Below are 14,711 nucleotides of genomic sequence, written 5' to 3'. Positions count from 1 at the left end.
TTATAGGTTAGGTATAGCTTATAAGTGTTTAAAAATATAAAACATCTGACTGATTCAATTTTTGATTGAGTATAATAATAAAATGGATTAAGCAATAATTTATGTATTCATTACTGACTTTGAGATTTTAGATAGTTTATTTATGTAATAATTGTTTTTATTTTATTAGCAATAAATTAATAGATAATTCAATAAAATATTATATTAGTTCTAATAAAAGTTAATCAAATTGAAAGTACATTTTTAAATAAAATTGGTATTAATGAACTATGGAATATTTAATTTAGAATTATCTCCAAAAATATTTTAATCATACACAATTTAGTATAATTATTCATAATGTTTATACGTATATATTTTAATAGTTTTTAATTTAATATTTATTTTTATTTTTTATTTAAATAGGGTGCTGCTGCCGGTATGATATCAAGTCACTTAATGACCCTATTTATTGTACTTGGATCGTTGTCTATTGCCAAAGTACCTGATTATCTACCAGTATCCACTGAAGGATGTACGAATACGACGTTCTCGCCTCATATTGAGCCGATATTTGATGTACAGTATAGTCAATACAAAATGAGCTTTATCAACAAAACCCACGACGACATGGCCGTTTCTAGTGTCCTATCGTCGCCTGGAGTCAAATCGTCCTCTAAAAAGTATGCATAATTGTAGTATATAAATTATGTTAAATTTATCAATCTCAATTAGTTATTTAAGTGAAGAACATGTGCGACGCTTCATAACATTCTTAAGATAGTCTGTTTGATTTGATTATCGAACGTTGAAAAAACATTACATACTAAAATACTCGTTTTATATAATGCTTATAAATAATATAATAGTGATGGTAATAATTCTTCTGATATGTTTATATTTTAAATTGTTATGCATTTTATTTTGCAGCGATATACTGACAATGTTGTATTCGATAACATATATGTACTACTCGTTATTGGGCACATTTGTAACAGTCTTCATTGGTGTCATAGTCAGCTACGTGACAGGTAAAAATAAAACAGATACCAATAATTACATTCAGATCAATTGAAATGTACAATTTATTGGCGATTACACATTTCATATACCATACCATTGGTGTTCGTGTTTACTTTATCATTATACTTAACTCATTAATTTAATGCAAATCAGATATTAAGCCATTTTATAATATTATCAAATGTGTTTGCTTGATTGTTGTGTATATCATTTTCTTGTTTATAAAACCATTAAAATTAGATCTGAAACAAATTTTTATATTAAAAATCTAAAACTGATAATTATTTTGACTTATGACATAATTATAATAACCTGATACAAAATATCAAGCCCATTAAATGAATTCGCCTTACCTATTTACTTATTATATTTATGGTAACATAGTCGGTATCAACGAGAATCAGGAAGAAATATAGCTTCACATTAAAATAATTAATTTATCTTAAACTGCATTTAGGTTGTATTCTATGTTTAAATTAAATATTTAGAAGATAAATATTTAACACTTCTGAAATTTAATTTGTGACATTATTGAATCACATAATATAAATATTTATAGTTAAAATAAAAACAGAAAAAAAATAGTTTTATACCTTCATGCCTGTATCAATAATAATAAGATAGTACATGCCTCCAACAGACACTTACTAAATTCCTATCATGCACTTTTTTTATTTAATCAATAAAAATTTTAAATTAATAATTTTAAAATTATGATACTTACGTTTATGTATTAGATACAAAGAATTTTTAGAGATTGGGTTTATTTTCTGCTATAATTTGTATGGATAGAATAGCGGCGTGTTCTAATTTGTGTAAATAATCGTGTTTTCTATTTATTTATAAAGTACAATAAACTTACATATCTAATAATTTTTATTACTTTGCTATATATTATAGAATTCTATTTAAATAAAAACCAAAATGTTTTTTTTAAATACTTTTTTATTTTGATTCTTATAATTTGAATATTATTGAGTATTATAATAATAACAATTATCTGAGTAGAAACAGGAGCAAGGAATTTTTTAAAAGTGTAAGGTATGAAGTGATTTTATAGTGATACTTTGTATATCTACCTCAATAAGTACTATATATATATATTTCAGTAGTTATTCTTAGATTTCTAAGATTTAATGATATATCTCTACTTTAATCTGTTTAAAAATGTTGAGCTTAATATAATCTTGGAAGTTTTTTTTCTTAAAAATAGTTTTTTACGTATAAGCTAATATTCTAATTCTTCAAATTGAGATACCGAAAATTTTACTGAAGTATCTAAAAAATGGAAAATGTTAGTATAATATGTATATTGGCTTGTGATAAAAAATTTAGTTATGATTTTACTCGTTATTTGTAAATATAATATAATATATCATAAATGATGCTGTTTGTTTAACGTCCGTGCGTATTTTAAATGTTAACTATGTCCTTATGTTTAAATTAACTGTTTCACCATTTCAGCCTTACGGACTGATGATGACATACAATATCATCCACTTGGTTATGTACCGATATTATAGTTTTTAAGACTACCCTTGTAACGTGTTGTATTTTTTTTTCAATTACCAGCATAAATTTTTTTATGAATATAACTTCATTTTTATTTCACGAAAAGGCACATTATTGTAGACCCAGCATCGTTTTTGTTTTGTTTTTTCATTTTTTACTAAAAGATTGTGTTTATTTTACATAAAACTAGTTAAAATTAAAATATTTCGGACCACTTATTGTATAATAATCTTTCTTTTCTAGATAATAATGCAATCAGTTAATGTTTTTGCTATCTTTTTTACTGTGTAATAGTTTTTACACATTTTTTTTATAAATATACATTTTTACTAAATGATACATTATATAATATAATGATACATACTAAATTTTACGTTTATTTTTATTTAGCAAAATATTTTTCTGAACAATTAATAAGAATCATCAAATTAATATCATTATTACAATATTTTAGGTTTAGATGAGGACTGGCAATGAACATTTATAACCTATAAACATATTTATTAGTCACTTTAGAACTACTTACATTTGATTTGATTGAGTATTTGGTACTTATTTTTATTTCAATTGATAAGTGTTTAGGTGAATATTCTAATGTTGAAAATTAAATTTAAAAAAATAATTCCTATTTGTATTTATAAAATTTATAAAATATTAAATGAAAAAATCTTTTGATATAAAATTAGAACAAAACATGAATTATTATTCTTACTTTAAAATCTTATAAAAAAAAATTATAAAGGTTGGTAGAAGCAAAAAAAAATTTAAAAAAATTAATAAGTGGAATTTCATTAACTTTAATGTTAATTTTTTAATAGTCAAATTTTAGATGATTCAAAGGAATATTTTAGTCTCTTTATTTCAATATACATTTTTTGAAATACATTTTCTTGATGATCTGGTTTTTGCTGACTAGAATTTCTCGATAAATCAAAGTTGTTTATGTCGCTTATAACTCTTATTATTTGACATAATTATCTAATGTAAAGATATAAATAACGATAATCGAAAATTTATTAGAAATTTAATATTAATTTATTGTTTTAAGACACTATCTAAAAATGCAATAGATTGACAGTCATTATTTAATAAATGTTTATCTACTGTACGCTATTAGTACCTCTGTGCTCAATGATAATACAATATTGAAGACTAATAAAAGACTTGATATTAAACTGACTGACTTATTTTCAAAACAATACAAGTCTTAAATCAATATAATAAGTCAATAAAAATAAATCAAAACTAATGCACATAGGTATTATGTAATAGACTTTTTAATTACAACTATCGAATATTCTTTTTAACATTTTAATATTATATATATATATATATATTCTGAGTATATTTAGGGTATTATAACCATACAAGTAATTAAACAAAACTAAAAATAATATCTGTCTTTTTTTATAAAATAAAAAAATGTAATAACTTGATTTTTTTTCTTCAACCGTTTCATGTTATAAAGGTTTTGCTGTAAAAAATTATTCGATACAACCGAGGTTATAAAAAATGTATTCACAATGTTTTTATTTATTTTTATTTTTTCTATGAACGATAGAAAGCTTAAAAACTTCCATATAGAACCTTAAAAATCAATTTAGCATTATATGTCTAAGATTGATGTAACATTTAAAAGTAATTATATAATAATTGCATCTCGAAAAAAAATATTAAGTATACTTACTTCGTAAAAACCACATACTTGCATTAGGAAAATGTAACTGTTATTGTTTTGTCAAAATTCGATTTAATTCAGCAGTATAATTAGGTTATATGGAGTTGATGTTGTAAAGCTATAGTGATCATAATAAAAATAAGACCATTTTACGTTAACGCAAATTTATTTAGTTTAAATAACCGGTAATATGATTAAATTTTTGTTAGATACGATTCATATATAAAGCATAAATATTAAAATGATCTAAATAAATTGTATTCTGTCCAGTGTCCTTGTAAAAATTAATGATATTCTATGGAAATCGTTACAGAATCGCTATAGTGAAATAATTAAGTGTAGTTTTCTCAGATAAATAATTAGTTTCAGAAAATTAATTTTCAATAATATGTCACGGTATTTTATCAACGAAAGTTATCACATTTTAAAGTGATTTAACGTATTTTCAATCACGTTAGTTAATTAAATTTTAAAACAGAATATTTGTTTTTCAAAAAGAGATGTCGTTTGTACGTAGACAATAATGTCTAGTTTAAATAATTTTATGCTATTTCTTATTGTGTTAGTTCTTTCACATCATTTGATGTATACAAATACCGGTAGAATTCTACTTTACTGTCAATAATATAATTATATTATATTATATTCATTTTTAAAAATGAATTATTTTTGTATACCTAGTTTAAACGTTTATTAGGTTTAAGCCTTATTTTATTTGTAAGTAGTTACACTCTGGTGTTCATTAAAAGTGATCTACAGATATTTATTTATATCAATCGTATAATTAATAAACACACATAGACCATTAAACTATGATACAAAAACTTAAAATCAGTAAAGAGTTACAAAAGCTTGTTGTGCAAATTGGCAAAAACGATGAATTTGATAGGTAATGGAGATAGATATAGATTCCGGTCCTGTTTGAGTGATTCAGTCAACAATTCCGGAACCTTTAATTTTTCTCTTTCAAATATCAGCACGATAAATTATATTTTCAGAAACATTAAATGTTAAGCCAGTAAATTTTGTAGTTATCATTTTTAATTTTAATTATGTATATTTAATATTTTATAGAATTGTCTACGTTAGTAAAAATGTTTAGATCAGTCATATATAAGATACCTAGAAAAGTGTGGGTAGTAGAAAATCGTATTTGTTTTTTTTTTTTTAATTTCATGACTATTAAAACTTCTGTTTCAAAGAGTATTCGATTGCTAGTTGATCACTTTAATCACTGTGTATACTTACGTCTTGGGTGCAAGTTGTTTGAGTTCAATTAGTAAGGTCTCACATCCGTTATTTGACCAATAATGATTTTGATGATGGTTATTTTGACTTATGAAATAACAAGAAATTGAAATAAAAGGCGATAATTGATAACTAAGAATCCAGTGAGATAAGTTTGTTATTCCAATGAGGTATAACGTAATACAATATATGAGTTAGATAACTAGATTTTTTTTTCCAATTAACGTTCAATTAGAGGATTGTACATTGTGTCTCTGTATATTGTATTAAACTTTGAGAATATATTTTTTTTTTTTTTTTAACAAAATAGTTCTACCATTTATACTTTATTTTTTATTTTAAAATAAAATTTGTAACATATTAAGAAGTTTCAATAATTTAAGCTACGGCTCAATGATATGTAAAAATTGTAATACGCATGTTTTTAAATTTTTCTAAAAACGTTCATAATGACAATGAATCTATAATTCTATAATTTTAAATATTAAAACGAAGACTTGTTGTTTTAATCTTAAGTTACTAACAACGTATATAAGTACACAAACTATAGATATAATACATATTTTAAATCTCTATTCGTAATCATTTTTACAAGCACTTAAACATAAATAATAAAATTATGTAAAAAAAAAATTAATTGATTACTTTAAATTCCTTAAAAAAACGATAATTTATTAATATTTACAATAAATAACAATATAAAATTATTTAAGTAATTTAAAATACACAGTTTTACGAGTTAAAATATATGAGCATGAATATTGAAAAATGATTAATATCCAATTGCTACATCCTGTTTGTCTATTTGTACTTACCTATTATCATGAATTATTCATATGCTTAGAAATTAAAAAAAAAACTTTTACACGTTGAATATACCTTACTATCTGTAAGTACATAAAAGTATACAACTATTTTCTTAATTTTATTCCTTTTATATATATAAATTATTAAAAATTTCAAAATTTAGTATTTATAAAAAGTAATGTAAGTTTTATTTTATTTTTATGATTCGATATTAGGTACGATATAATATGGCTTTAAGTATATTATTATATGTGTATTTATTAACTCAAGTGTATAATTATTATTATCTTATTATAATTTTGAGTACATGATAACATTTATTTTAAAAATGACTTCACACTTTAAATATTAATAATTATTTATATCTGTTGGTCTAAATAATCGTTTAATTAATCATTGTATTATTTAAATTAGATAAATTTTAAATAAATTAAAATTAGTCAAAACTCAAAGTAACAAACATTTTTAAGTTTAAAAAAATTAATACCTAATACTCAAGATATTATGTAGAAATCAAATTTTGGTTCTTCGTAAGGTTTAGTGGTAAATTAATTATAATTATTATAAAATATGAATTATTTTTGAAAAACAATTCCTAAAAGTATAACTGAAATTACCACAATATTTGTGTAAGTAATTTTAAAAGTTAAACAAACTTTGTACAAGTAAATTTAAGTCTAAATAATAGACATTATAAATAATATATACTAATAGTGTATTAAAAACGACATTAGTAAAAACAGTAAATATTAATCAATTTTTATTAAATTTCATGAAAAAATCCTTTCAAACAGTTTCAGTTTTTGAAACTTAATAATGATAAGTTTAAAAAAATTCAATTGAACAAATTATCAAATTAAAAAAATTATAAAATTCACGTAAAAAATATAAACATATCAAAACCGAGTGTTTAATTAATATTTTTCTATTTTTCCTTTAATATGGTTGATGTATTTTCTTTATGTGTAGAATTACTGCAAAAATCTAATATTATCTTTAACCATTTAGATGACATGGCTAAAAAAAACATTTACCACTATAAAATCAATTTACCTATTATTTATTCAAAACAATAAATAATCTTAAATACTTACGCTAAATAATCTATTTTATTTATAATTTTTTTTATAATTCATACTTATTATATACTATTTATATTTAACTCCGTCAATAAATTAAGTAAAACATACTAGAATACACATTAATATGAAATGGCAATAAATATATTAAAAAAATTCAATATAATTGTTTTACAAAAGTCTGATAAATGTGTTTTTTGTATTAATTGTTATATAGTTATTAAAGTATTATTTGATAAATTAAATATGTAATACCAGTTTAAGAGCTGTTTAAACTAAGTCGTCCTCTGAGCAATGAAAATTTGATAATTATAAAAATATTTTTTTTTGTAACAAATAATAATATCTTTTATTAAATATATACTTATATACTATGTATGACAATAAAAATAATAATTGTTGAACAGAATATTAATGTAACATTGTTTTAAAAGCCATACCACGTATAATATATACGTATGTATCGATTATTTGTTTGAATATAAAACTGTGTTATACGCGCCCTTCATCATAGGATATAGAGGTTGGATTTTATAAATTTTCTTTAAATGTGTAAAATAATATAATATGCAATTCTATTTGATTCGGTTTCAGTTTTAAAAAGGATTTCAAACATTTTTCTGGAAATTTAAAAATTTTGAATGTTAATTTTATATTAAACTAAAAATCAATACTTTTTTCTGTCTCAGTTCTGAAAATAAACAACTACTCAGTTTCTCCTTATTTTAAAAAATTAAATTATTTGAAACGTTTCAAAAAATCGTTTACTATTCTTTCTTTTTTTTCTTTTTTTTTTTAATTTAGTAATTTCATTTTTACTCTTACAATTATTAATCACTTTTTACATAATATTTTTCCATAGTTATTAATTTTAGGAAGTGATATTTAGTACCAACTATATTAAATACAAATATTATATTACTACTATATTTAGAAAAACCTCCATAGTTTACTGGTAGAGTGAATATTAATTATAAACACACGAATATTTAGATAAAAATATGTACGTGATTAATTTAAATATTTGAAAAACATGTTACTCATCAACTCGTTTAGTACTTATGAAATAATAGATAATATTTATGCAAAAACTAGAAAGAACAATAGATATCTATTATTTAATATTATAAATAACAATAAAAGGTTGTGATCTTTTAAATGATAGATAGTTTTGTTTGTAATGACTACATCTTAAATTATTAACTTATATCAACTATAAATTTCTCTTAAATTAATGAGACTTTAAAATACATGATTAACTACCTAGAAAATAATTATAAAATATTTTAAGTTGTAAATTATGATAAAGGGCACATGAATATAAGAAGGCGCTATTGCATTTTTCTTGTCTTGCCCTTTTTTTCACATTGTTCTTTTTTTAAATAAAATTATAATATGTAAAAAATAAACATAATATAAATTGTTTTTAATTTTGCTAAATAATATTTATTAATCGTTAAAAAAATGTCCTCGTTCAAATCGTATTTAAAAAAGTATATATACTGTATACTATTTTTTAATCAACCATTGAAATTTAAAATTAATCAATTTTTGACCAAAAACAGTATAATGTGAGAATATATATTTTATATGATTTTTTTTTTCATACATTTTATTACAAAATAAAATTCCACTTTTGAAACAGTTATTTATAATGTATTATATATACCGTATTTATACATTCACAATTCAGGAAAGTTTTACTTACCAACTTCTTATGATCTTTGTCTATCATAAAATTTTTTACAAAACTATACATTTTCTCAGATTCTACTTAGTTTATATATAAATAATTACAAATATAAATATATTATTTTATCAAATAACTAAACTATGAAGCTTTATCATATATAAACTTTCAGTTTTACACTTTACTATACCATTTAATATTACTAGTATAAAATAATGCTCTATTTAAAACTATAAGAACGTTAATTTTTACTTTTTGGTTTTTTTTTTTTTATTTCTTTGTTATTTTAATTCTATAGTCTTCGCAACTTGTTCATAGATAATTTAGTTTAAAAAAATATACTTAAATTGATGCTAAATAAAACCAACTTTGTTTAGATATGATAAGCTTAATACCTCTCATGCCCAAAATTGTACTTGTGTTGCTCATTAATTTTTTCTCAATAAAAGTAAATACGATGTATAATATATATATTCTAATCTAATTAAACACTATAAATTAATTATGCTGTAAATTTAGTTAGTTATTACAATTTACAATATTACTATTATTACATTTCAAAATAATAAATAATCTTATACTATATTACTTCCAGCTATATATGTGAGTTCTAATATATTTGTTGATATGAGTATATCAAGTAGTATGTATTTGTATACTCACAGCACTTTTTAACAGGGAGATTTAAAAAGTTTAAGCAGAAATATTACCCTAAACCCCATATTTTTACACAAAAAAAAACAGTAATTTTCAAAAACCATGATATTTAATATTACCACTACATTTAATGTTTTAAAATTTTCAAATATATTAAATAAATTAACTGATATTAATATATTTTTTTATTTAATCAAACCGTATTTTTTTTTTTAACTCAAAACAATTTTTTTTTTTTAAGGTTTGCATAAAGACGTAATTTTAAAATTATCAGACTTTGTGTTACACAAGGTGAAATATATTTTTTTTAAATGCTGTAAACATATATTATGATTTTTGAAAATTTGTACACAGAAATAAAATGGGCTTAACCGGAATATTTCCCCTTAAACTTTTTTAATCTTCCTGCTAAAAAGTGCTGTGAAAATTCATTATGGTTTTTGAAAATCGCTGTTTTTTTATCATACGAGTACACAGGGAAAACTATAGTCTTGAGACAGATATTTCTCCTTAAACTTTTTTAATCTCCCTGCTAAAAAGTGCTGTAAACATACAAATACATAGTACTATGTCATATCCTATAGATTGCATTTAACTGTTTATGCTATTGACTATGGTAACTCTATAGAATATTAAACAACGTAATTACTAATTACTTAACAGTGAACACTAATAATACCATATCATTTTTTTCTTACAAAAACATAGTTAATTCTATTTAAGAAGTTTTTTCTTTTTAATGACAACTAATGGTTTCATTTAATATTCTACAGTAGTATTTTCTATTAAAATATTGGTGTTTAAAAATAAAACATTAAATACATATTTTTAGTTATTAGTTTAATATTTCATACTATGATGAGTGCATTATTATACCACACATTCCAGTGACTACTCTTTTACATATCAACATTTTTAAAATAATATCATTTATTGTCATTAAAAAAGTGTTTTTTTTTGTTTTGTTTTTTTTTTTAAGAGAGTTATTCCAATTACGAAACAACATTTTTAAAAAAACATAAAAAATAACTAATAAAATGAGTGGTTCACTGTTAAAAAAAATGTCCCTGCATATGTCTTAAAATTAAATCAATAAAACAACAGATTAAAATATTTAATATAAAAATATGAATTAAAATAATTTTAATTATTAAATAAATTAAATAATTGAAATTTATATTTTCTAGTATATTATCTATTACGGATTGTTTCAAAATACAATATTTCAAAATTTAAGATAATAAATTACTAAACATTTGATTTTTTTTTAATTTAAAAAAATAAATTATGTTTGTGAAACTAAACAAATGATAATGACAGGATATACGGTAATAATAATGCACAAATAAAATGTCATTAGATTGTCTTACAAAAATAATATTTTTTTATTGAATTAAATAATTTGTTTTTATTTTTATTTATTAATATATATACAATTTCAAAAAAAATAATTTTTATTTTTATAGTATATGAGTTTTAAACTTTAAACATTATAATTTGTTATACCCAATGCAAAATGTATTTAATAATTATATAGAATAACAAAGTCTATAGTTTAATTTATGTCCATCAGAAAATAATAACCTTTAACAACCCATATTTTTTATATAATTATTAGTAAACTTGAACTAAAAATTAATTTGGATGATTCAAAATTTCAAGTTGTCATGATTTTTAAATAATATTAACTAATAATTATTACTATAAAAAATTAATATATGAAATAAATATTTCAATTATTTGATATATTCCGCTATATACGATTTAATTTAATTAACATAAATTATTTTAATTATTGTACAATTTATTTAAATTGTTATAAAACGATAATCTTACCTCTTTTGTCCGAACATTATGCGATGGCGTTGGAGACAGTTATATTCTTTGTATAGTGTATACTATTGTGTAATCTAAATACACAAATGATAAAGCTTTGTGTGTATTGGTCTTATCACGTGTATTTCTGAATCAAGTGTTTCCCAAAGTATATTCTTAGTCACTTCGAAACTTTGACCTCAAATTCACTATAAACGTACCTTAGTTTATAATAAATATGATCACATCCAAATAACTATTTTAATAAATAACTAGTAACTACGCCACATTACATAATAATATTATGTTATAATGTAAATAATACATATTAAAATTAAATTCACAATATAAAAATACTCTTGAAAGGTATCTACAACACACAACATAATTTCCCACAATTTTGTGTTGTATAATTTGATTCGTTTTTAACAGTTGCGTCATGTCAAAAATTATTTCTCATTAATATAAGTAATCACAAACGTGAAAAAATGTTTTAATCTCACATACCTAATTAGTGTATGATAGTAGTATAGATATAGTTTGATTTACATGCAGATACTAATAAATAGTACCTACAAGTCACTATTGGAATTGTTTAGTTATCTGTTGGTAACAATGAAATAAATTTAATGTTATAAAAATAGGTAAAAACTTAGGTATTACATATCATTATTGGAATGTTTCTAAAATAAGCCCCGAGATCGCCGGACTTGCTATTTTTTACACGAAGACGTTCGTTTCTAACAGTGCACTTAATCATAAAATATTGATAGGATTAATAATATTGAATTATTTCCTCGCGCGTTTAAACATAATTTTAAGATAAAATATAACTTACCGAATTTAAGACTCAAAGACTCAAGACACAGTCGGTATCCAAGTATACATTATTTTTCCCATTACACATTGAACATTCTATATTTTCTCGGATATGTATTATGGGATAAATTCAAACAACCAATATAATTATGTAGTTGGTTCAAAAAATAATTAAAATGATAAAAAAATAAATTCCAAAGTCTCCACGAATTAAATATTTGCATGTTTTTTGATAAGTTTTTTTTTTAATCACTCCGTATTTCGTTATGTTCTATTAAATAGATAATGCACTATCATCAGAAGTCACATTTAAATGCAACCATAAAATATTTAAAATGTATATTAATTCTGATTTCCTTATTTTTTATCATGTATGTACATACGAGTATTAGTATACGTTATAAGTACACATTTTTATAGTTTATTTATGTTCTTAGTAAAAAACTAATAAAATAGGTATCGTATTACAACACTGCCAACACATCTTTAGATTGAACTCATCTGAGACCTAGGAGACTTTTTTATTTACCAAATAGGAACACAAATTTACAAAAATTTTATGAAAATATACCACAAAAAACACCAATACTTATTCGATAAAAAATGTTCAATCTCTATAAAATTATCTTGCACTCTTGTATATTATATTTCTTTTGAATTCAATCACCCACATAAATAGTAAATCTAACTTAAAATAAATAGTTTTATCACACTTAATAGTTTTCAAAGTGGCGTTTAACTATCGATTTAACGTTACGTCAATTTTAAATGTAAAACTACTATTAATTTATAAAGTTAGGAAACACATCATCGATGTAATATTTGTACTTATTTTCGATTGCATTTTTTTTCATTTCTGATAATATTTTTACGCACTATTTATAAGTTAATTAAACGATTATATTTAAAAAATTTGAGATTCAAATTATTTATGCTATTTTTTTATCTTTCTGAAATTAATTGTTTTTGCGTAATTAAATATATACAATTCGTAGCATACGATAGTGTTTTATTAAAAATATATATATATATACCATATCATAATTGGCTGATTTATTTAGATTAAATAAAATAGTGCATATTATGTAAATGTAACCTAGTGGCACATAAATGACATCGGAACTGAATTATTTAATCAATACTTTACCCGAGTGATATCTGTGTTTCTGCTGATGTACATTTTATCGACTGTACTTCTTCTACTTCTCTTGAAAACATTTTGTGAATCACTATGTATGCTTCTAATCTATGTACAGCCAATAATATATTTAGATATATATACGTATGTATACCAAAAATGTATAGAATTTCTATTTAAATTCACTTTAACGCGTGAGTTAAACGTCAGATTTTTTAAAACAATTTAGTGATTACACTTGATTATTAGAAGAACTATTTTGAACATATCATAATTATGAAATAGAAATTGTATATAATTTATTATTATAATTATTTCACTATTCCATGATTGTTCGATTTTAGTAAATAACGAAATCAGTTATGATTTTATTTTTATTCTTACAGTGCTTGCAAATAAAAAAATTAATTATTTTTACACAATATAATATTATTAAATTTAAATTGCACAATATCAGATAAACATAATAAAAATAAAATGTCCAACAACAATAATATTAATCCGCTATTTGCACAGTATAATCAGTATAATATTAAATAAAGTAATCAAACATACCTCATGTTTATTAACAGATGAGTTCCAAAGTTGAAATTTCATTACAGCCGAGGTTTGATGTTGAAAAAATATCGACTGCTTCCGCAGAAAAAAAACATGACTTTGGTAGAATTTGACTAGTTGTATAGGAACATTCGTTACTACTGAAAAAATTCGATTCCTCACATATTACTCAGATAACATTTTTTTTTTTACGGTTTCATAGTAGTGAGTGGGGGAACAATAATAACGCAACTATAATAATATGTAGTATAATAATATACTCAATATGCCAATATTATATTTTTTTATTTTATTTTTTTTTGTTTTCTAATAACGCCATTGAAACCAATAAAAAAATGTTTACTTTATTGTTTAAACCGCATTGTTTATTGACCATAAAGTGTATTTAAATTGAGATTTTATATGTTTAAAAAATTTTAAGAAAAAGTTAAGTATGCAAACTTTATATCAAAAAACATAGATTTTTCCCCATCTGAACTCAATAATATACCATATAATACTAAAAAGGTGTAAAAAAAAATACATTTTCTTATGGTTAAAAATTAATAAATTTTCAAAAAAATGCTCCTATTAAATAGTCAAAAAAAAGCAGCCCTGAGCGAGATAAATATGTAAAGTTGATATGTCAGAAATATCATCTGTACACAAAATCAGAAAACCAAAAATATTATTCATCCATCACACGCGTTACGCGTTAAATAAGGCAAC

The 14,711-nt window shown here is 21.9% G+C and overlaps 1 protein-coding gene and 1 long non-coding RNA gene across 5 annotated transcripts in view; one reads left to right on the top strand and one right to left on the bottom strand.

Moving 5' to 3' along the window:
- Positions 1-14,711, top strand: part of LOC112601750 (sodium-coupled monocarboxylate transporter 2) — a 30,541-nt gene that overhangs the window by 15,044 nt on the left and 786 nt on the right. For 3 of the 4 annotated variants that reach the window (XM_025349540.1, XM_025349523.1, XM_025349532.1), the window contains 2 exons: positions 406-662; positions 910-1,010. In XM_025349540.1, coding sequence (XP_025205325.1) covers positions 406-662; positions 910-1,010 — 358 coding nt within the window. Of the gene's footprint in view, positions 1-405; positions 663-909; positions 1,011-2,466; positions 2,707-14,711 lie in introns of those variants that run through there. The other variant, XM_025349548.1, reaches the window with a different exon arrangement.
- On the bottom strand, positions 11,430-14,206 carry LOC112601778. The gene is made up of 3 exons (XR_003115064.1): positions 14,001-14,206; positions 13,455-13,553; positions 11,430-11,697 (listed from the first exon to the last, which is right to left on the bottom strand). It is a non-coding gene; the product is annotated as an uncharacterized LOC112601778 (long non-coding RNA).

This window comes from Melanaphis sacchari, unplaced genomic scaffold, assembly GCF_002803265.2.
Source record: "Melanaphis sacchari strain LSU unplaced genomic scaffold, SCAv2.0 Contig0_pilon_pilon, whole genome shotgun sequence".
Taxonomy (NCBI): Eukaryota; Metazoa; Arthropoda; class Insecta; order Hemiptera; family Aphididae; genus Melanaphis; species Melanaphis sacchari.
Note: the sequence above shows the minus strand (reverse complement) of the source record. Positions and strands in the feature narration are given on the sequence as shown.